The 25,346-nt window shown below is 39.4% G+C and overlaps 1 protein-coding gene across 3 annotated transcripts in view; it reads left to right on the forward strand.

Moving 5' to 3' along the window:
* The window catches only part of LOC121519983 (phosphatase and actin regulator 1-like), a 127,965-nt gene that overhangs the window by 60,323 nt on the left and 42,296 nt on the right, over nucleotides 1-25,346 (forward strand). The window contains exons 1-2 of one of the 3 annotated variants that reach the window (XM_041803144.1): nucleotides 8,094-8,166; nucleotides 16,421-16,585. In XM_041803144.1, the coding sequence (XP_041659078.1) occupies nucleotides 16,447-16,585 (139 nt within the window). In that variant the 5' untranslated portion in view covers nucleotides 8,094-8,166; nucleotides 16,421-16,446. The other 2 variants (XM_041803142.1, XM_041803143.1) reach the window with 2 other exon arrangements.

Below are 25,346 nucleotides of genomic sequence, written 5' to 3' on the forward strand. Positions count from 1 at the left end.
TTCAGTGGCAGAGCTGAATTATATTCACACACTGATTATTAATGTCAAAAGGGAAAGGTATGGATGTTCACAACAGTTAAAAAAAAACAAAAAAAAAAAAAACAAGTGAATTCATTTCTGTCTCACTCTGAAATTTTTCTTGATCTGATTGTGTCCGATGCCTTTTTTAAAGCAAATACATCATCCTCTCTGCTCTAAAGTGTTCCTGTCTGAGACCTTTACGTAACCATGCCACATTACATCGGTGCCAGTCGAGAGGAAGATTGAGCCTAATGCTGAAGGTGGAGCTAGGATACATATGAAAAAAAAACCTTGTAAGGAATCGTTCTCCTATAGGTTATAATTCCATAACTATCAGTCAAATTCCCCCACTGAAAATATGAAAAGTGGGAAAGGCTAGGCACTGCACTTTTACCATCTAATTAATTCTCTTTCTGATAGTGTCAAAATGTGTGTGTAAGTATTAGGAAGAACGACAGATAATATGCAGAGAGAATGACAGATGGGAAGAGACAGAGAAAACGAGAACAGCAGATTTATAGCGACAGGCTGCTCAGTCGGAAATTGTAAGATTGTTTAGCCCTAAAAAACCTTCACCACATCTTTGGAAAGCAGTCTAAACCACAAGTCCAAACATTAAAGGAACAACATTTTCAGCTCTCTTTCAAAAACTGTCACCAGTTTCATGTTTTATTTTGGATTTCTTCAAATAACTGATATCTCTGTTTACTGAGGCTTATGGCAACAACACTATGAGCTGACATCCATCAGATGTGAGTCACAGAGGATTGGCAGATACTTCTTAGCAGCTTTGGATGAGCTTACTGTGTGAGTATAAGTTTATTGTGACAGCTTGTAACACGTGTCAGGTAGGTTGTCAACCACATGAACGAAGACTTTTTGAAGGCCAAGGATTTAATGCTGAATTAGTCAAAGTTTCACATAAAAAAAACTCCTGACTCCAAAACAAACAACACAGCAGCTATTCGACTGAATCTGATTAAATATAAATTTTCTGAAGTGAGAAAGGGTAGGGCAGCTTATAATGTCTGTGGTTTAACAGAGGTGAATGCTGTTTGACAGTTGTATCTAGCCAGGTGTGACCTTAAAACTCTTGTGAGGAGTTTTTTTTTTGTTTTTGTTTTTTTTTTTTTTTGTTTTTGTGGTAACAAAATACATGCAGCTAATACTTTGGCTGCAATCAGAGCACTGAGTCTGTATGGATAGGTCCCAGTCAGGCTTCACATCTGGACACTGCAATTTTACCCTCTTAATTTACAAGCCTTCCTGCAGAGAAGCATCCCCACAGCATGATGCTGCCACCACCATGCTTCACAGTGGGGATGGTGTGTTTGTGGTGATCTGCAGTGTTTGGTGTCCACCAATAGTGTCTTATCTAATCGTCAGAAAGCACCGTTTTGGTCTCATCAGACCACACTGACCATGAAGTCTTCCACATGCCTTTTGTCCAACTCTAGCTGAGATTTAATATGTTATCTTTAACAGTGTCTTTCTCTTGTCACTCTCCCATAAAGCTTTGACTGGTGAAGAACCCAGACAACAATTGTTGCCTGAGTCTCTCCCATCTCAGCTGCTGAAGCTTGTTACTCCTTCAGAGTAGTCATTGGTGTCTTGGTGGCCTCTCTCTCTCTAGTCCTCTTGCACGCTCATTCAGTTTGTGAGGACGGTCTGATCTAGGCAGATTTACACGTGTCACATTGTTTCCATTAATTGATGATGGGTTTAACTGAACTTGCCTTGGATTTTTTTTTTTTGTACCCATCCCCTGACTTATACTTTTAAATAACCTTTCTCTGAGTTGCCTATTCTTTTGTTTTCATGGTGTAATGGTAGCAAGAAACACTGATTAACCAGTGACTTAACCGTCCAAAAACAGGTGTCTTCACAATCACTTAAGACACATTCACTGCACTCAGGTGATCTCCTTTTCAGTAATTGTGAGACTACTAGCACCAATATGCTGGACCTCTGTTGGATTAGGTCAGTCACTTTACAGATGGTGAATATTTATGCAATCAATTATTTTCATCTTCCATATTTTTTTTTTAATTTATTGCTAATACTTGCAGAAATCTTTTTTCCATCTTTTTTCTTAATTTTTGTCAAAAAAGTTAAATCATCCAAAAAATAATACTGACCATTGCAGGTCAATTTACAAAAAGTTTTTTTAATTAAAAAAAAAAAAAAAAAAAAAAATTAAAACAACTTAACACTCATGAACTTTTGTTGTTAATGAAGCACTTCTATTAGGCTGAAAACTAATGTGCTATTTAATTTATTAAAATAAGCTAAACCTCACTGAGGTCATAGATATTATATATTTCATTAACAGGAGTGCCCTGATCAATGTATGCAAATATAAAACACATTTTCAACTGTTTGATATGCTCATACTGAAAGCTAAAGAGGTGCAGAAAAATTAAGAGACAGAGCTACCACACAGCTCATGTGTATTAGTAACACTTCAAGATCCACTTGAAATGCCTGTATGACCTATGAATAGATCCAGACTTACAGGTTTGTCAGCCCTGCTTTAGATTCTATATTGTTTTCCCAATTAAGTATTGCTTGTTCAGCCCTCCCTTACATATAAATTAAGCAAAGTGATGTACCGTGCACTGATCAGCACTGTCTGTAATGGCAGTTACATAACTATATTGCCACATGCAACTCTTGTTCCTTTCACTCAACAAATGACCTGCCTTTTAGCTTTAATTATCTAAATTCTGTAAGAACTATCAAGAAGAAAAGCCAGGCAAATGTGGCATCAAGTTGAACATGTATGCAGGCTTCATGTAAGTCAGCACGCTTAAGAGGCCATGCAGCATCTAGACTTTACACAGAATATTTCTGATTTAGATAATTAAAGGTCTTTAGGCAGAATTATGTGCACTGATGGGAGTAAAATAAGGAGGTTGCATAATACTTTTCATGCATAAAAATAGCCCGTTCTGGCAAGTTTCCTAAACTTGAATGCAAGAGAGGGAAACTTTGCACCGAAAAGAGGCAACATGAGGGCAGCTGCCTGCCTGCTGCATTGCACCGTGGTGGGAGTAAATCAAGTGCTTCTGTCCCTCATTTCAGAGAGGGCTTTGATGTCACTGGAATAAGCTGCAGCTCATTGAAGGAACATCAAAGTTAGTCACCCCCAGCCCACGACCGTCCTCTGCTCGGGAGGAAACATGTGATTGGAAATGCCCTGGGGTCTGTTATCTTTTTCCATGATTAACGCCTCATTAACCGGCTATTAATGTTATCAATTACCCTCAAAATGTGCTCAGTTTCTGCAGGGATCAGGCAAACGGCTATTTGGATTTGATGATGTAAAGAAAGAATATTTAATGCTTTGATTTCACTTTAGGCTGAGCTGTCTTATTTGAAGTATTCAGCTCTGTGATCCCTGATTAAGGTCCCTTAGCTGTGTTTCTTTTCTTTGATTCTAATTCTCTAGGCTCGTCTGTTTTTATGCCCAGATTAGATAAATATTATTTTTGCATCTGTGTCTGTCGTCTCTTGTCTAAGTTGTCCTTCCCATTCTAACATAATTTTTTTTCCTTCCTGTTTAGCATCAGTGATATCATTTGTATAAATTATGATATTTAGTTGCACACGTGACCTTAATGAGATCGCTGTTTCCACACTGCAAAAGCCTTCTGACCTTGGATCTCACTTAAAAGAAAATGGCATTATGAGGATCTAAATGTAATTTCTTCCAAAAGCAGCATGTTTTCATCATTACCTAGTTCATCAAATTAACCTCCTGATATCTGAGCTTTTGTTTGGGGTCCATTTTTTTGTTTTCTTATCACTTATTTAGAATCAGCAGGACCTGATGAACATAAAACCTAAGCCTTGTCTTTGAACAGGAAGTAGTTTCCACAAAAATGACGTGTGATTTCTGATGAAGCCAGGTATGAACTTCATTTCTACTTAAAGTTTTGAAGGTCTTGGAAAATTTCCTTTAAAATTACTAAAGATCTACAAATCTCTATAAGAGGAAATCCCCCAGAAATCCCTAAAATTTCCAAGATATTACAAAAGAAAATCTTTAAAAAGATTTTTTTTTCAAAATCTCATACAAAAAATATTCCAAAATTCCCTGGAATAATCCCCACACATTTCAGTGCAACTTTCTGAATTCACCTAAAGATTTAGATAAAATTTTGCTCAGAATTACCTTTGAAAATTACTGACATTTTCAAGCAAAATATCCCAAATTTCAGGGCAAATTTCACCCAAAATTTCCAATCAAATTCCCAGAAATGTAAGAAATAATTTACCCTAAAATTCCATGGAAATTTTGCTAATTAATCCCCAAAAAGAAAAACACTAGTTATTATAAATTTGTATTAAAAAATATCAGTGATTAAAATGGAATTCTCCCAAAAATATCCATTTAAGTTCCTCAAAAAAGTTGCACACAAATTCCCATGAAAGTACCTAAAAGAATTCCCCCCAAACTCTCCAGGATATAAAAATACTGTATATTAGCATTAAAAAAACCTGAACATTCAAACCCGGGCCGCCTGTTTACATGGTGCGCGGCGCGCCTGAAACCACTCAACCATCACTGCACCCATTCTGTCCTCTTTAACCTGTCAAACATATCACCTGTTGAGACTTTTTACAAATGTAAACAAAAGCTTTTTAGGTAGGAAGCATGTTGTCATTCATACCCCTACCCCTGCAGTGATTTCGGTCACCTACCCCTGCCAGAGAGTTCAGACATGAAAAATATATCCAAAGGAAAAGTCAGCTTTAATGCTGATGGTCTTGTTTGCTTGGGTATGTCATACGCCAAGCCTCACAGGAGCTTTAAAGGTCACATATTATGCAAAAGACACTTTTTCAGACTTTTCTACAAAAAAAAAATATGTGCCCCAGGTCTGTCTACAGTCCCCCCAAGAATCAGAAAAACCCATTCCCTCCGCTCCCCTCTTTCTGCACCATTCAGAAAATGTGTGCTGAAACAAGCCATTCTCCAATTTTCCCCTCATGATGTCATGTGGGGAGTTAGCACCGCCTAAAAGTGCAGTTGGCCCTCCCCGCTTGGAGGAAAGTTCCCTCTTCCTCTCCTGATCCTCCTCTCAGCTGATCAGGAGAGACACATCCATTTCCAGAAAGGGGCAGAGTCAGACAGCTCATTGACATGTAAAGCCACAGACAAAGAAACAGCTCATTTTGGGCAGGGCTGAAAAAGAAGGGGTTTTAGACATGCAGAATCCAGTACTGAAGTGTTTTTTTTCTGCAACAAACTTCTCAGGCATGGTTTGGGGACCTCTGAGACCAATAAAAACTTGTCTTAAAGGGGTAAAATATGTGACCTGTAACCAAAAACACTCCTTTAATTTTTTTAGTACACCATCTCAGTTTAAGCAAGGGTCTCCTGCACCTTTGCTCACATTGTAGCATTTTTTCTGCCCTTTGGCAGTATTTTTTAAATGTTAATTTAAATTTTTAGTTCTTTTAAGGAAGTTTAGATCTGGATTGATTTTGGTGTCAAAACATAGATCATTTTCTGCACGTGCCACTCAGGGGCTACAAGTCATTTGGAGGCCCAAGGCAAAGGCTAACATGAAGCACTTCCCCACTTAAAGCAATCTTGGCAAATGAAGAACATTTTTTGAAGTATCTCTTTTCAGTTATCATAGCATAGAGAACTATAGGCTAGAATTACTACAAGCTACCAGAACACCCATCTTGTTCATGAGCCATCATAAATGTAAACTCATATGATGGACTTCCTTTGTTTTTATTGTTAAATTCCTGTACATTGAGAGCATACTTGGCCAATAAGATTCTAACTCTGAGTGTCCCAACTTACCACATCTAAATATTTCAACATGGCCAGGTGAAACTGGTTCAAATGAACATCTATGCTCAGTACTGATTTATTATCCATCTCTCTGACACAAATCATACAATATTTACTTAGTTATTTCAAGTAATTTTAACACATGATAATCCACAACTTTATTTAAGTATGTTTATTGGGGTCTATCTAACTATAAATAGTTTGATATGAAGACATGTGTGGGCTTTGGCTAGGCTGTCGGGGTTTAGAGCCCTTTCCAAAGACTCTCTGGATAATCAAAATCTATTTTGACACTTTTGTTTACTTTTGTAAGCAAAGTTACGTTAAAAATACACATCTCTATCACTGAAAGGAAATATACCTCATTATTTGATGCACGCCTACCAGCAGAATTGGCTGGGTCCCTAAAAAAATACAGAGACTGGGCCCTCCCCAGTCGTGATTTACTGATGAAATAAATGCGTGTCGGTTGGATCAGAAGCACTGGTGCTGATATCCTGGCTAAAAGTTGCATCATTTTGGAGCTGAAAGGTGTATCAACCTGTTTTTTGCAATGCTTAACCCAATTTGGCAACCTTTTTCCTATTTTGCCACAGTTTAACCTATTTTCACTACTTTATGGCACTATTTTTGTAACATTTTTGCCACTTTTAACCTGTTTTTGATTCTATTTTTACCTTTTTGCCACTTTCAACCCCTGTTCACTATTTTTTTTCACCCAATTTGCCACTTTTTGCATTGTAGTAACCTATTTTTGCCAGTTTTATCTTTTTGGTGCTTCTTTTAACCTATTTCTGCCGCTCTTTAACCACCAATTTTCTGGGCAGTTTTTTTCCACTTCTAACCCATTTAGGCCATCTTTAACCCATTTTTGGAATTATTTAAATACTATTCCCTTACAGTTGTCTTAGTTCCTTTTACTTCATTTTCAGGCATCTTTACCTTTGTACTTTTTAAGGCTTAGAAACCTGACATTTCTTTCCAAGTGGTTTAGTCAGTGTACCCATCCATTTAGTTAACACACCAAAAAAAAAAAAAGAAAAAAGAAAAAAGAAGATTCTGTTTTAAATAGATTTTTCAGTATTTCTTGTATGGTTGTTTGAGGTAGTACTTGGCAATAGTAGTGGCATTAGCCTCTAGTGGTTTCAGAGAGCATTGCCCCTTCAAACAGGTCATACTAGGGAAGGCTCCAGTGTAGCAGATGGTCATCGTTTCACAGTGTAATTTAATGGGTCTATGGTAAAAACGGTCCAGATAACAATGCTGACTCAATTGTACGGTACATCGAGAATTTTTGGAGTGTTTTATCTTTCACTCAGAATGCCACTGTGTTTGGCACTATTTTTGCAACGCAAGCTTCGGCTGCCGGCTATGAGTTCTTTTGCCTCAGCATATCTTAGCAGATGCTTGTGCCAAACACAGAGGCTTTCTGGGTGAATGATTAAACACTTCAAACATTTTCAATACAGCGTACAATTGGGTCAGCATTGGTTTTTGGCTCATTGTTACCTTAAACTCCCTGAATTGTGCAGTGAAACTGTACCCATCTGCTATGCTATATAGCCTTGCTTCTGCAAGTGCTTCTTGCTTGAAGGGGAAACACTCAGTGAATTCACTGGAGGCTAAAGCCACTATATGGCCACCTTATAAAACTAAACTTATAAAATGAAGAAATATCCCTTTAAGAAATATCCCTTTCCTTTTGAAAAAGGCTATATTTTTTAATTTTGTTTCTGCTGCTTGCTGTTTAACACTGGTCTGACACATACCCCATGGCAGAAGTCACAGACATTAAACCTGCTATAGGACTAATATTGTTTGGTCCTCGATGTTTGCTGTTGTATATCATAAATGGGCATCTCTATTATTTTTGGCATGTTTTTTCACCAGTTAAAATTTCTACACAGGTGCTTTAACTCTTGCAGTTTCTTTAAGTTTCATGTTGTTTCAAACATTGCCACACTGCACGGGTCTTTTCTTTTGGATGAATTTTTCAGGTGATTTTCCTGATCAAGTAGCCTTTAAATCAAGTCAATTGTATAATCTCGCTTTTCTTTTTTAAAAACAGCCCACTATGTCTACTTCCGGCTGGTGGTTTTACTAGGCTACAGCTTAACCGTTGCAGCTGTATTTAAGGAGGCCATGTAATGTAACCTGCTTAAATTTAGAGTTATTGGAATCCTATTAAGATGATCAACTTTTCCTTCGTCTATGCACACTGGCCTATTAGAGGAGCGCACCGTGCAGCCAATCGCAGGCAACCACTGCTCAGCTCCACTAATCGTGGATTAGCTACAACCGACTGCAGTCCACAGCTCTGGGAGGGAGAGGTACTCACTGCCATTCACTACTCACCCTCCGTTTTATTATTAGCTCACTTGGATCTGGCAGTAGCAGCAGCAGGGACTTTTTTTTATTGCGCACATATCGGGATCTCAGGTAAAGGTGTGGGGATAATCCGGCTGGTTTCGGCTCGATGGACGCTACCGTAGTAGGTCAGGTAGGACTCAATTGATGGCCCTTTAATTTAAGATCACACCGTCGTAACGCCGCGCTTTCGAGCACTTGCTTCATTTTTTTCCCTCCGCGCACCAATGTTCAAGACGGCCAGTTACCCCACCGTGGATCCCGCTCCCACCATCATGCACGGCACCTGGTTCTCCACGGGCTGCCGAGAAAACACGGCCGTGGCGGTGGAGAAACCTAAGAAAAAGGCGTTCAGCCTGGTCAAAATCATGTCTCTGAGCAACAAGAAAGGGCACGGCCAGCATCCGCACCACAACAACAACATGCCCTTTACGATCCACTGTCACATCGGGAAAGAGATCAAGCACATTTGCAGCAATTGCAGCCGCGGGAACGAGACACAAGACGGTGAGTATACACGGGCTCGAGCCCCTGCGTGGTTTCGCCCATAGTAGCCCTGCGGTAGACTAGCATCCGCGATCCACTCCTCATTACCTGCGATATTTCCATGCTTGTGGACTCATAAAACCACACTCCTCTATTCTGTGTGCTTTGTGTCTCCTTCTTGTGTCTGCATGTGTTGATAGGCACCAACAAGTAGGTCAGCGTTTACCTTTAAACACCAGTGATTCACTGTTGCTATTGTGGAAACTGCCTCTGACTGGATCAGAACTTCTTCCAGGGATGGGCTCTCACTCTGTTGTTTTTGTCTCTAGTGCCTCAGTGTCATAATGTTGGACGCTTAATTATCTCTATTTTACCCCTGAGTCCATGCATATTGTTAAAATGGTAAAAATCTGCAAGCATTTTGCACAAAGCCCCATCCTCTTCAGTGTCATTACATCATCACTCAGCCATCTTGGTATGCAAACAAGTGTTTTCAATTAAAACCAGCAACCATCAGTGTGTTTTTGTGTGACAGAGAGGAGAATGTGTGGCACTGTTATCATGCTTAATATAGCAGAAGAGAATAGTCTTTGTGTGCCTGGCTCACCTGCCTTGAAACACCACTCCAACATTTTAATCACTGTTTGGATACTTGGAAGAGGATTTTCTTGTTATTTTCCTCCTTAGCTTGCAGATTTAGCTCACTTCTTCTCTGCCAGGATTGAAATTAATCACATCATTGTTCACTACAATGGCAGAGTCTTTTCTGCCTTGAAAATATTCAGAAAAATATAAATTAGAGCAAGCATAAAAATCTTCTGCACCTTTAAAACACTCACAAACTTCATATATGAAAGTAGATTTGCAGTACTGTCATTTTGGCTATAAGTACGTCTTAAGCATCATTATATCCCACAAATTAGAGCTGTTTGTAGTCTCTTGGATGTTACTCACTTCCTGTCTTTGTCCAGTTCTTGTACCTCTAATGAAGTCATTTGAATCTGTACAGGATTCGATTAGCATTGACTGTGGAGCTATTTATAGAGTGTCTTGGTGTCAGGATTGCTAAGATGGTTGACTCTGAGGCGACAGAGCATTGAAGTGATTGTCCATGTGGGGCTGATATCCACTGCATTACTGTCACATTATTTAACAGCGCAGCCCCCCACCCTACCCCACCCCTTAGCCCCAGGGAGGTGACTGGCCTGCAAACTGATATGCCAGTGTTGGCAAACATCATGGACGTGATGTAATTATTCAAAGACGAACTAACAGCACATACCCTGACAGCATATCACGTCTGATGATGATGATGTGATGCAATGTGGTGACACTGACAACTGACGAGACCTGCAGAGCTAGAGGTCACCTCGAGTATTACTCCGGTCTCCTCTACACAGGAAACTTGGGCTTTTGTGCTTTGATTGCTTCCCCTTTTAGCCTGTAGGAAATAAAACTGCACTCATGTTCAATCATTTTGCAGATTTGAACCTGCCTGAGCGAGGCGATTAAAAACTTCTGCTTCCACGTGGCTGAAATCCTAACACTTTCAGTGCATGACTCTGCTGTTGCTTCATGTGCAAATGATTATGTAAATGTGTGACAAAACAGGCAAGCATGCAAGCCTGTAAAGTCTATTTTCAGGACAAAATGGGATTTAATGAAAGTCTTTGGAAGGCTAGAGGGTACAAATGTAAGATTTTAGATCAGTTTAACTCTGTCAGTGCAGGACTAGACGATTATTGCATGAGTAAGTGACAAAATAAGGATAAAGAATGTCTCAAAGTTGATTTTTAATACAAATGTCTTGAAATGACAAGGAGTGGTAGTTGTATATAAAACAAAATGGTTAATTGCTTTTTTCACAAACTTGTATCCTCTGACTAGTGCTGGTAAAATCAAGATAAGAACAAAGTTTTAGAAGAGTCAAGGGACATTGCATTGCTTAATCTGATTCAGAAAGAGTTCCTTAGTGCCCCAATTTCCTCATCTTGTGGTTAAAGCTCAATTTAGGTTATGTAATTCTAATACTGCATGAGCAGATGATGGAAATAATGAGATAAAATAATCAAGCAAGCAAGTCCAAGGTCAAAGTCAATGACTTGCTGTTTCTTCTACAGGCGTTAAAATCAAGGAATAAGGAATGCATATTTGACTTGAGGGATGTGACTTTGTGTACGCTGTTCAAAGACTACTCAAGTATCTCAAAAAGGTTGAGATTATTTTTTTCGATTCGGCTTTATTCATAACCAAGTTTGGCAGTTCCATTCATGAAACAACTAACCTGGCATGCCAGATGGATTTGTTTCACACATTCATCTGGAAAACCACTCATACAGAGCGTTTGGGAAAGGGCAGGACCTTTGGGAAAAAAAAAAAACTGGATGGGTGATTGGATGAATGTTCTGTCTGTCACATCTTTACGGGCCAATCAGGGCAACAAAACACCCAATGTAGCTGCCAGCAAGCTACAACCCTACCGAAGGAGTAAACTCCATTATAGCTGCATAATGCGAATCATGGCAACTGTAAACATGTCAGTACTCGACTTTTGTCGTTTTTTTTTTAAAGAAAACAACTCACTGCTGTTCTTTGTTCTTCTTTTAACAAAGAAATGTCGTCAAGTTCTGATAAAACTGGCGCTTTAGCAGCATCCATGCTAATGTCTTTTGCCATAATTGCACCGGCCTCTTGTTGCTGCGGAGGTCACGACTCCACCGCACCTGAAGTACTACCCCTCGATGCTGATTGGTCCTGTCACTTTCTAACTGGACCCAAACGGTTCAAACGGGAGCTTTGCAAGATGGATTCGCCAGTGAGAAACAAGGAAACAGGCGTATCCATCTGCTTTGCAAGGTTATGAAATAACCAGATCGTAAGCTAATACGGAAACATTTCTTAAATAAAACAGAGAAAGAGATCAGGGGTCTAATTTGGGATCAAATAATGTCTAAACCCGTTTTAGATACAAACGAGGCATCACTTAAGCTTTATTAGCTATAGCTAAAGCTATCATAGATATGCTAGCTATATTATTAACGTTACTACTTAAGCTAAAGTCGCTATGTTAGCTTTTGCAAACATTGCTAAAGCTAACTTAACTACGCAGATAATGTGAATGCATGGCTGCTTTGTGGGCTTAACTTTAGCTATGTTAGCTGCCTAGCTCTATAAACTGCAGAGTTCAGTAATCTATATAGTTTATGCAGCTAATGGAGCTACATAAGCCACACTGAATGTGTAAAGAGTGTTTTCAGGGAGGACAAGCTTAACATAGATTTATCAAATGTTTTGCAGGTCAGGGTTTTGACTTTTAACTTTTTGGTATCCTAGCTCTTAGCTTAACCCTTACCATAAACTTAAGTTTAATCCTATTTTATTTTGAAAGGTTTAGCCCGTATTTCTGTTCTGGGATGTACTGTGTCTCAGATGAACGTCTGTGAGAGATTAACACTATGCAGCAACTAGATTGTGTTGGGATAAATTTAGCGAAAAAGTTCCATAGCCTACTTTAAATCTTTTTGATACCACATGTTTAAAAAGTATAATCTCCTTACTTTTATAATCAACTGTTACAAAAAAGTTCAAAATTTTAAAAGTACATGCATTTGACAAGTCCGGTGTGTCAGGGAAGAAAAAAAATCATCTGAAAATTTCAAGTGAACTCCTGCACTCTAAACTAAATTGCACAAAGTTTCTGTTTGTATTTTTGGTACATGTGCAATTAAGACAAATTGCAGCAGTTTGCGTGCAATCAATGTTAATTTTTTAGACTACAATATGACTAAATTTTTGTTGACAATGAAGAGGACAGGAAACAAGCTGGATCTTTGATTATCAAAAGTGTGTCAAAAAGAAAGTTTAGTTTTCATTTAAGATGCTAGTGCTGAGCCGGTCAACATTCAAAACCCATAATATACCTCCACTGCAGGAGTAACACGTGTCTGTGTGCTTCTCTGTGTGAAGCAGTGAGGTGGAGAGAGTACAAGCTGTTAGGTAGGTCAAATCTGTAGCACTTCTGTGTATGCCAGCGGTAGTATTTGCATCTGACTGGGTGAAAAAAACTCAGCTCTGGGTGCTGCTGGTTGTAACATTGAGAATCATAATACTGACTGTAAGTGCATGACAATGATCTTTATCATCCTCGCTTAAAGCTGCGGCAGCAGTGTGGTAAACACAATCAAACTTTGTAGCAAGTCCTATTAGTTAAAAATATTTATCTAGTGTTGAAATCCATGTGAAACCAATAGAATAATTCTCAGTTACCTAATGGAGGTGACATATTAAGTTATGATGCATTCAAGGTCTGAGCAGTAAAATGACTTTTGGGTGACGGTGTTTCAGTATAACTTCAAGAAGAGAAAATTCAGGGGTTGGTGAGAAACTTGGAAAAAAGATTTCTGTCTTAGTATTTGGTAAAATATTAAGTATTAATATAATCAATAAAGACCAAGATCATAGGGAATATAAATAAGGAAAATAAACATGGGTGTTGATCAAAAGTGATGACTAAAGATGAAGTTTTTTTTTCTTCAAAAACTAGACTAAAACTTTGAAGAGTGAAAGTGACAAAAATCAAACTTAAACCAATAAATGTTTAAATCTAAAGACTAGAGGTGTGTTCTAAATGGCATAATTTAGTTTTAAATTCTTAATTTTTGAGTAGTTGAGTGTGTAAAGTGCGTTCACACTGGGAAGAATGGGGAAAATACAGTGTACCAAACCATTCAAGAAAAAAAAAGTAGAGGAAGGGGAAAAAAAAGGCGGTTTAGCCTACATCACTTCCATTAAGTTCAGTGCCTGATTTGGAACACACTAGTGCTGTGTATCGAAACAAAGTTCAATGCAGTAAAGTACTCATGTGCATGAGTTTTAGGCCCAGTCCACACGGAGACAAATTCAGGAGTATATGCAAAAGTTTGTCGTATCGGCATTTCATCCACATGGAAGTGGCGTTTTGGAAGGCCATAAACGCTACTTTTTGTTATCAGGTCGCAGAGTAAACAAATCTGCAAATGCTTACCATTTCGTCTTAGCGTGGACAGCCAACCTCATATTTCTGGAAATGATTACATCATGCATAACATAGCCTACTTAAGCTGAATGCACAGGCCCAGCCAAAACAACAATGGCAGATTACAGGGTTGTGTTTGTGCTGCAGAAGCTATTGAGCCTATTATGGCTTTAACAGCAAAATCTGATGCTCCTTGACCACCACGGGGAACAAAAAATGGTCAAGGAGAACAGCATACACCAGATGTTCTAAGATCGACCACAGAGAACCACCAGAAGGGCAACCAGGAGAAAGTTTGGGGCAGTTTCCCGTAATCTTCTTCTCTCTTTTGGTGCATTTCTGTGGCAGCTTTACAGCGCCACTTACAGGCTTGGCATATATACTACAGTGTTTTCAGTCATCTTCAGTGGCTCTGTGCTTACACGGACATATCCTGAAACAATCCCGAGTTTATGGAAAACTTTTTCAGAACAAAACGGAAATATATCGTTTTCATGTGGATAAGGCCTTAGGCATGTTGTGTGCTAATGGGGCAATTACACTTTGACTTTTGGCTGTGCTGAATCAAACCAAGCTGTGTTGATAACCTTTTTCATCACCAGTTTGGCTGCGCCAAGCTAGACCATGCCATGCCGAGAATGGTCCTGCTCAGCAGCAGGTCCCAAGCATCCCTGCCCCACACCATGGTGACGTCACAGCAGTTCGTGATCATTAGGGGACGCATCACAGATGCATTTCAGTAGCAACCATTGCACCAAACTTTGAAATACCTGGCAGATTATCAAAAGAAGAAAAAGAAACTTTGAAATTGAAACTATGGCCAACTCTTTAAACATCATCATCAAACAGTTCAGTTGAAGTGGCAAACAAATTCCCTGCTTGCTAGTGTAAAATATCAGGCTAAAACACAAATGCACTGTAAGAGATAGTGTTATGCAGGAAGTGTCGTAATTCACAGGACTCTTCCTTGTCAGGAAGTTCAAAGCGCAAAAAGCCTGACACTAGGCTGCCGTGTTGAGTCAAACCAAGTACAGCTAAGCAGCTCAGTGTAATGGAGAAGTCCCATAAGGATTCATCACGGGGCCTGATGTGCTACAATCCAGAGGCTGGAGATGAGGGAATGGTGGCCAGAGTCAAGCTTAACGGCATCTCTTTTGCCTGGGTCTTTTCACCCCTGGTAATACCCAAAGACCACCGGCAGTTTTTAGGCCCTTGGGACATCCACCACACAACAAGGAGCTCTTGGCAACCCTTTTACCTGCCCCGATGGTGCCCTAGGCCATGTTCATTCACCACATCCACCCCTTACTCCGCCGTAAACCTGTGGACTTTGTTAATTTTTCAACAGATTATTTTCTTGTTAATATGCAAGGAAATCCAGAGCACGTCCTGGGTTGTGTCAATCCTCCTTCCTGGTCGATTGTGCCCTCAGGCAGGCTTACTCGCCATTAAAGGCCATACTTCAGCCTCAGTTTCTGTCCAAAAAGTCCTGCACAGTGCTATATGTATGAAAGTAGTGATTTAAAACACATGTTATGTTTGATTTGTACACATATCATATTGAGGTTCTTTTTACTGGTATCATGACTGAGCGAGAGAACACTTTAAAAAGACAACTTCACTGTTGTTAAATTTGTTCAAAAGCTATCTTTATAGGACAGTGGATGGATTCAGAAACTGGAGAGAGAGCATTGGGAATATCATGTAGGAAGGGAACCTGGCTGGATTTGAACCCAGGCCCTCAGTACATGGGAGAGAGGAACATAACCACTAGGCTAGCAGCACCCCTCCAAAACTATCTTAACAACAGTTCAAGTCTGGAAATGCAAAAAAAAAAGCCCTTTTCAAATGAGGATGTGCAACATAAATAGACAAACATACATGTCTAAGGCCTTCTAGATTGATTTTAATACAGTAGAAACAAAAAGGAGTCAATAACTGCCTAGAAAATGCAGACTCAAAAGTGAAGTGCTAGACAGTATATTCCCCTTAAGCACTGCTGTGATGTAGTTTAAAAGAGTCAGGTTGTAACTGTTTGACTGACTGAGTCGGGGCATGTTTCTTTGTTTACATTGCTTCAGAAAAATGCCTTGAATGTCTCATTTTTGCTTGTGATTTGGGATGAGTTCAAAAGCTGGTTATTCAGTTTGAATCAGAGATTCAGTTTGTACCTAGAGGATACTGTTTTGTAATCCCAGTTTGTGTTCACCCTGGTGTCTTGTTTTTTCTAATTAGAGCTGTTTGCAGCCCTTGATTGCAGCATCTCTCAAACATAATGCGCTGACTTTTTCATTATTTGTTCGTGTTTGAATAAACTGCTGAACATGGGTTGCTTTTGATGTCCAACAGTACGTAACAGTGAAAGGGTTGGGCCTTGTGAATATTTGATGAGAAGTAGAAAGATTCCCCCTTAATGAGGTGCTTATTATCAGTCTGTTTGGTGTGTTTTGGCAAGCTAATGCCGAGCACTCAGTGTGATGCAGCCTCAAACTGTTCCGACTCCTGCGTAATGCTATCTGATATGCAAGTTTGTTTATCCACTCCAAACCTCATCCAGTTACGAGGGGATTTAGGAGGCCACTTGGCACAGATTCCTGCTGCTTGGCTCTTTGTAAGCAGAAGTGTCTGCTATGCTCACTGTTAGCTGTCCTGCATGATTACCAGAATATCACCTCCTCTGCATCCTCACCTAAACTGTTTTTTTTTTCTCCCAACAGCTGAGGAAGTAGAGAGGCTGGCAGCCATGCGTTCTGAGTCTTTGGTCTCTGGTACCCACACTCCACCCATCCGCCGTCGGAGCAAGTTCGCCACCCTGGGGCGCCTTCTCAAGCCGTGGAAATGGAGGAAGAAGAAGAGTGAGAAGTTCAAGCAGACCTCTGCAGGTATGTGTGAATTCTCTAGTGTGTTAAAACAAGTACATAAACACACGTAGCAGCAGAAACAAACATGGTTTCTGCTGTTTTCTGTCTGTCTGAGGAGAGAAATTTAGAGCTTCCTTTGGAGAAAAAGAAAAGAAGAAGTGTTAAGTTTTCGTCTCCAGGGTGATTGTAAATGCAGCAAATTGATTCAGCAAAAGTGCAACGTTGGAGTTTCATGTTTTGAGGTCTCTTTTGATCTCAGCGTTGTCAGGGGCGAGTGAAGGACGCACTCTCTTCAGAAGCGGCTGCATTATTTTGCTTGGCTGACACATCCTGAATCGTACTGTCAGCCTGTTGGACAGGAGGAGACACTTTGTCAAAACGTGTCCTGTACGTTGGAGAAGAAGAATCCTCCACTTAAAGAGGGGATGAGCAATCGCACAGGGACCTGATTCGAGTCTGAGCAGGACAGGATGTTAATAAATTAGCATTTTCCAGGTGTGAATTTGCTGAATGAATCAGTCTCTCCCCGCTTTGATCATGTTTCCTGTGTCTGCCTTGCTGCTCTTTTAAGTGTCGATCTTGCTTTAGTGTGACATCTTGTTATTCACAAGCATAAAACATGTATTTGACTTTCTGGTTTATATAAGCCTTCAGCGAAGCTTTGACTTTCATTGTTCCCAGAGTTGTTTTGCTGTTTGTTCCTGCACAGAAGGACTCGGTGAATTTCTTTCAGGTAGACACAAGTGCTGATGACATACATTTTTAAGCTTTTAGGTGCTTTATGTTTTTCATATTTAGCTGTATTTTTTTACCAGAATGTGAAACAATCATTGGGATGCTTTCTGTCCTTTGGTACATTCAGTGATAACAGAGACTCCCCAATTGTGATGAAGGACAATAATCAAAGGCTGAACAACAAAAAGCTGCTACAATGGTGTTAATGCACAGTGGAGTTCCATGAAAAAGCTCTCTTCATTGCTTTTGTTACCCACTTGTTTTGTATGCATAACGCTGCTGTCTCCCAATTTTTTTGCCACTATTGTTCTATTCAATCCTCTTTGATGGTGGATTATGACCTACCAGCATTTGTAGGTTTTTTTTTTTTTATGGCCTCTAAGTGGAGTTTCTGCGTTCATGTTTCAAGCTGTAGGCGTTGTGTAGTCTTGCAAGTAGCTCCTGTGCGTGGGCAGGTTCTTTACTCGCAGTGATGCTAATGCAGCTGCACACAAACTGTCACTTTAAATCTCAGGGAGAAGCGTGAACCCAACTTTAAAGCCCCAAAACAAGAGTAGTGTGGTCTGCACTCTCGCAACAAGAATGGGAGCACAAGAAGGAGCCAGTGTAGTAATTTAAGATGACACAAAGTGGTTTAGGGATTTTGGACTGTAGTTTCACAACACACCATTGCACTTAAGCAGAGATGTAAACAATGTTCCATCATCTACAAATGTGAAACGCTGTGATTAAGCTTGTGTTTTCATACACTAGTTAGTTTACTCAGAAGTTGCAGAATACTTAGAGTTGAAATGTTTTGGGGAGTTTTTGCTTAGTAAGATGTGTCTCTTTTAGGGTTTTCAGCATTAATGCATTAATCAAAATTAATTAAGGTCCATGATTAGTGCCTTATTTTTAGAAAATCTCATTAAATGCATGCTTTTTGGACACAGTTTGGTTAAGCCACTGCTTTGTCTCCATGTAACCACGGTGATGTAAAATACCGAAGTACATCAGCTTAGTGAACAAGTCAAGAATTTCACTTTTTACTGTTTCCTCATTCCCTTTTCCATCCAATACATGTTCCTTTTTCCATGGTAAATTCATGTCATAAACTTCAATCTACCCAAAGTTTCCTATTTTCTTTAAAAAGAAGAGATCTATATCCAAACATGAAGTCAATTATCCTTAGTTTTCGACTTTACAAAAATCCAACATGAAACAAAAACAGTTTTAACGCAATTTACAACAGAAATTCAGGGATGCTGAGAACCTGACATACTGGCTGCACCACCTAACATTTGAAACTAATTTCAAATAAACAGGCAAACACTCAGACACATGTGGAAAGTGGACACATATTTTTAAAATAAAATTAAGAGTTTTATGACGAAGTACATTTTGAGCAGTCTCTCACTGGTTGTAAAACTTGACAGTGAAAGTGTATGCACCTACCTGTGACTGAAAATAAATGTTTTTATATTTCCTTGAAAAGGATCTTTAAACCATTTAACTTGGCCATGAGTGTCAAATGGAGCTATGTGGTAGATAAATTATGCTACAACCTGTTTTACCATATTATTTGAAAATGAAACTTTATCCGATGATTTACAAGGGTAAAAATGCTTTCAAAGATTTCAACCATAAAATCATGCCAAAGTATTATTTTAATTTTTCACAATTTAAAAATCTGTTTTTAACGGTGACAGTAATCTGTTAATTTACTCCAATGGTTGTGCCACCTAGCATTCTTAGGGTATAAAATTAATCATATTGTTCAAACACACTGAAATGTGTTAAAGTCTGTTTCATTGAATAAATTAATGTATGCCGTTAACAAATTGATTTTTTTTCGGGAAAGATTAAGACACAAAAATGTGCACGTCATGTTATTGACCCACGTGCAGTAACTTAATCTTTGCTCCATAATTTTTCCTTTTACTTTAAAATACAGATGTTTATTGGGCGCACAGATAGCCTAACTGTCAGCCTAACAGGTGCTACCCATGTACTTGGACAGCCTGGTTCGAATCTGGCTCGTGGCCCTCTTCTGCATGTCTCTCCCCACTCTCTCTCCCGTTTCTGACTCTATCCACTGTCCTCCTCTATAGAATAAAGGCATGAAAAGCCCAAAAATAAATCTTAAAAAAAAAAAAGTTTAGTGGACAAGTCAGAAGTTATCTGCACCATGTGATACAAAATATTTTATTTTTCCTGCTCTTTTATTTCTTTCAGGTCTGTATGGTGAGTTAGTTTCCCTTAGGTGATTTAACATTTACTTAGACAGGCCCACTTATGAATATTGTTTTATTTTTTATCAAGTTTGTTCTGTAAATGCTATGAGGCAAAATGTTACACACTACACCTTTAATGCCAGTCTCTCTGATATTGTTTTATATGAGTAAGGAACCTATCTTTTGGCGTGTGAATAAAAACTGCTCCGGCAGCATCGATTCCTTTATCTTGTTGTTTAGGACCAGTGAGACAAATGACACAACAACAGTTTTAGAGGAAAAAGTGTGTTTCATCTCACCCAGACCAAGAAAACCAAATTATCAGAGACAGGCCACTCTAAATCAACAAAACAGACCTAACACAATGTGATTACAGGTAACATACAGTGCTTTGGCTAATCTACACGTGACACAGAAGAGTGTCTTATTTTGGCTGCAGGCCTAGATGATGTTTTTCATCTACTTGCCAATTTGGTCAGTGAGTCAAAAAGCCAATTTCAGATTCTGACTGAAGAAATGTTGGATGACTCATCATGTTCCCTGGCATGACACAAACCCAACAACAACAGCAGCAGCAGCCCAAACATGTCTGAAAGTGAGAGCAGCAGGTCAGCTAATGTAAAAAGGGAGCTCTTTCAAGTGGTTTGGCTATAGGAGGTGAGACAACTAACTCCACACAATACTGCTGCTGCCAACTTGTAGCAATAAGTTCACTGTGAATTGGTTAGTCTGTCTTCAGTGACACTAGCTCATTAGAGAAAAAAGATGGAAAATGCTTTTTTTTGTTTGCATTTTATGTTGCCTGCAACCTGCAAAACCCCTAAAATAGTGAGTACATTTTTCAGTATCAACTTGTATATTGTTTTTGCAGATTTTATTGTCAAAAACAGTACTGTGCAGAACTTGTAGATGTTGTGGCAGAAAATTGATGCTACAGTAGTGGGTAGATCTGCCAGAGAGCGAGAAGTATGGACACAACCCAGATTGTGCTCTGGATGTTCTTGCATACTACTAGTCATGGGGAATGAATAAACACTGTCAGCATGTTTAGGGCAGGGTAAGGGGCAGATGTGAAGAGTAAGTGTGTCCTAGGTTAGTGATTCTCAATGTTGGGGTCGGGACCCCCTTGCGAGGGGGTTGCCAGATGCCTTTTAAAAAAAAAAGTACTTTTTTGCACAATTGGGGCTTATTTTTGCTTCTTTTTACCCATTTTTGCCACTTTACACCAGATTGGCCACATTTTAACCTGTTTTTGCCACTTTTAACCCATTTCTGCAACTTTTAAAATCCATTTCACCACCTTTTCCACCATTTTTTTGTAATTTTTAACACAATTTATTTCTGATTTTAATAAAGGGATTCACATTTTTTATTACAACTGTACACTAAGGCACTAATTGATTAAAAAATTGCTTTGATAATAGTGGCTATTATTCAGATTATCACAAATTGATATTACATTGGGCCATAATTTTGCTGACTTTATGGCTGGGCCGCAGAAAGCTCTCCCCTTTTTCCCCCCTTGTGGATGGCATTGTCAGCACATGACTATTCTTGAATGTTCATGGCTGTACTAACCACCTTCAGGTACAGTGGGGGTCCCCAGTCTCTGGCACCCTTATTTTGGGGGTCATTGGCTGTCGAGGTTGAGAACCCCTGTCCTAGGGTACTGTCCAGGTGCGTGGGTTGCCAGCCCCCAGTTGTGCTGTGGACGCCCCAAGGGTCCAACAATCCACTTGCTTTCTCTGGGTGTATCACCAGTGGTGAAAAGACCCAGACAAAAGAGATGCTATCGAGCTTGACTTTGGCTGCCGAGTGACACGTGTATGTTGCCATTTGTTGAGCTTGAATCTTTTTTTCCGAAACTGTGGTCTCATGATGAATCCGTAGCAGCCTATATGCCTAAAACCTTTACACACCCCAAACACATTACAGTATTTAATCTCACTGTGCGAATTGGTTCACCCTGATTTTAAACACATTGAAACAGGTGCTGAAAGGAGACTAATAAGGGAATATTGTGGTTGAGGTTGATATTACCCATGTAGAATTATTGTAAGTATTGTTTTTTTAGGGGATTTTTTGCTTTTTTTTCTAGGGAATAGCTCCAGTGTTGTGTAGTTTGAATTACCTGTTGCTTTGTCCACTAGATTTTAAAGTAAATTCCCCAACACTGCTTAAATAACCAGAGGAAACTTACCATAAGGTAGTGTTAGCCATTCATTTCTTTAGACTCAAAGTAGATTTTAAATGTACAGTCATCATTCTGCTCTGCTCTTAGCCTCTCCCGCCCAGTGTCATGTCTCCTCAGCTCCTTAGTTCTCTGTGATGTCTAACTGTTGATTATGTATCTCATGTCAGTGGGGACCTGAGCAGCCACTGGGTGTGCAGATGCTGTGGAGGGGTTATATATAGTTATATAGGTGTTGTGATAAAGAGCAGATGAAGGCCAGCTCTGGGGGTCTGGAGTCAGGAAGGAACAAATGAGGGAGGGTCTGACAGTTGGATGTCTTATCATGCCGTTTTACCATGCCTGACAAGCTATAATTACAACAAGATCTCACCAGGAATCGAAAGAACCTTTCAGTGGCTGCCTGATTTTATGTTTATTTTTGTCTCTGATCCAGTCAGAGAGATTCCTCATCACTCTAGGTTCAGTTCTACTGTACATTAAAAAACATCAGTGAAGTCAATGATGTGAACTTCCCTCAGGATTAACAAAGTATCTATCTCCATCTATCAGACTGCTGGAGGAAATGCTGCAAGATAAAGGCATTATGCACACATCTTCTTCTGTTCAGTTATAAATTCACTCTCATAGCAACAATTATCATAATCAATATGAAGAACCAGCATATTTATTATACCTCATCTCCGGAGCTGACGCAGGGACCAGACCAGATCCTCTATAGAAGCCAAGAAGCCAATGACTAACATTAGCTGAAGCCAATCAGTATAGGGGCAAGTACTGATACATGATAAATTAAAAAATGAGAGAATGAGGATGTGAATTAGAATTTTTTTACACCTTAGGGTGCTTAGAAGGAGGGAGAAGAGGAAAGGTTTCTGGGTTCCTACACAAATTCATTGATGGACAGATACAGCGCCTTCAAAAGGTAGTCACCCCCTTGGAGGTTTAAGCCTTTTATTGATTTATTAAATTGATCATGGTCAATATAATTTGGCTTTTTTGACAAAATACAAAAAAAATTCTTTAATTTCAAAGTGAAATCAGATTTTCACAAAGTAAATAAAAAATATGTAAGGTAAAATAAGTGACGGCATAAATATTCACCCCCTTTAAAGTGACTGGTTTAATTCCGCAGAGGTCCAGCCAATTGGTTCAAGTAGTCTCACAATTAGTGAAATGTGGATGCTGAGTGCAGTAAATGTGTTAAAGTGATTGTAGTATAAAGACACCTGTGTCTGGAAGGTCCAGTCACTGGTTAGTCAGTATTCCTGGCTACCATTATACCATGAAGACAAAAGAACACTCTCAGAGAACATCCCCTGGAGTTCAGTTACATCCATCATCCAGAAATGGAAGGAATATGGCACATTTCTAGATCTGCCTGGATCAGACTATCCACACAAACTGAGTGAAAGAAGGAGACTAGTGAGAGAGGCCACCAAGACACCTATGACTACTCTGAAGGAGTTACAAGCTTCAGCAGCTGAGATTAGAGAGACTCTGAACACAACAGCTGTTGCCCAGGTTCTCCACCAGTCAAAGCCTTATGGGTGAATGGCAAAAAGACCAAAATGGTGCATTTTTGCCATCAGACAAGATGCTATGCTTGGTGGACACCAAACACTGCACATCACCACAAACACACCATCCCAACTAAAGCCCAGTGGTGGCAGCATCATGCTGTGGGGATGCTTCTCTGCATCACAGAAACAGTTTGAAGACAACAGAGTGAATGTTCTGGAGTGGCTGAGTCAAAGCCCAGACCTCAATCCAATAGAGAATTTGTGGTTGGTCTAGTAAAGGGCTTTCCATGTCCCACCTTGTGCAACCTGACAGAGCTTGAGCAGTTTTGCACAGGAGAATGGAATAAAATAGCAGCGCTGCAAAATCTCAGCGTCCAGATGTGCAAGCCTGATTGAGACTTATCCACAAAGACTCAGTGCTGTGTTTGCAGCCAAAGGTGCATCTACTAAATACTGACTTAAAGGGGGTGAATATTTGTGCAATCACTCATTTGACATCACATATATATATTTTTTAATCTCCAGTACTTTGTACAAATCTGTTTTCACTTTGAGATTCCTTAATTTTTTGGGTCGGGGCTTAAGAAAAAGAAAAACAATGATATTGACCATGATAAAGGATAAAACATCCAAGGTGGTAAATAATTTTTCTGTATAAGAGTGAGGGCTACAGCCAACAAAGCTGTGTCATCTGAGTGGTTGAGGGTTTTATGCCTTGATTAAGGGCACTTCAGTAGTACTCAGGAAGCGAGACAGATATCTGCTGCACAGTTTTTAGAGTTTATTTGCACATTTATCTCCAAAAGACAGTAAAGACAATAGAATGAGAAACTTGCTATTTATACATGTCAAGGTCTGGTTTAGCCGTATCCAAGCTCCTGACGTTTGAGCCTTAACGCCTCGGCTTCTCATTGATAAAAGACTCTCTGAAAGTTTTAATACAGTTTTTTTGTGAGGCTCAGGCAGAGAGAATCGCCTCGGTAAAAGCCTCCACTTTGAGCTACTGAGCCGCAGGGCTGGTAGGATGTGTTCTGACTATCTGGGTCACTGCGCAGTGGAATATATTTTCTCTAAAAAACTAAGAGTAGCGTTCTCATAGCAATACAGGCTGCTCTCAGATATGCCAGTTTCATTTAATATGCTCTCAGCTGAGGCTCCCTGATGAGTGTATAATCTTCTCATCCTGCAGCAGATTGAGTGGCGGGAGTGTTGGACACCACTTGGGTAATGGTGGAGTGTCCGAAATAGAACTTGATTGATATGCAAGGTTATTTAGAGGACAGTTTTTGCTTTTCATACATGAAAGATGGGCTTTTTTTCTTTCTTTACAGTCTTGCATAACGTTTGTTTAATTTTTAAATGAGAGAACAGCATCCAAAAACCACATATGCACATGTAGTACAAGTTAATTTTAAACTGGCAGCTGATTATTTTCCATCCCAGTTGTGGTTCTGTTAATCTTACTTAGGATCAAAGTTAGATTTTTGATATGAGTGGCTGTGTTTGATCTGTATTTTTATTTTTATCCAAGGGCCCTCCTGATGAAATGAACATGAAACTCCCCCTTCGTGCATGCTATTAATGTGTTTATAAAATATTGAACAAAATGTTGTTTTTGTGAGAAAAGAACAGCCAGTGCTGTAACTCCCAGCTCACCTCTGGGCTATAGGGCGCCGACTGTTATGTTCAAACACCAGTTTCTTCTTCTTTTGTGTTCAATCAGACAATATGTTCCAAATCTGAAGATATATCCTTGTAAAAGCTTGAAGTCAATGTTGTTGCATAACTGTACATATCTCTTGGCATGGCAGTTATGTCATAAAGCTTTGAGTAATTACTTTTCATTTTGGATGAATCGGCAGCCTAATCCCTGAACATAGCCTATTACAGCATTGCCAGCGTAGCGACACTCTTAAGCCCGGGGGTTTTCCCACTCTGTTGATGATATTTTTATATATATTTGTGATGCTGATGAACATTGTGACCAAAGGAAGAGTCAGTTTATTGGATATTCCATAACAGAGATGCTAGGGACTGATGAAACTGACTCAAAGAAATATTTTGTTTTGAAAAAAAAAAAAAAAAAAAAATCTGTCATCTTTTACCTCCTGAGACCTGAG

This window comes from Cheilinus undulatus, linkage group 13 (genome assembly GCF_018320785.1).
Source record: "Cheilinus undulatus linkage group 13, ASM1832078v1, whole genome shotgun sequence".
Classification (NCBI taxonomy): domain Eukaryota; kingdom Metazoa; phylum Chordata; class Actinopteri; order Labriformes; family Labridae; genus Cheilinus; species Cheilinus undulatus.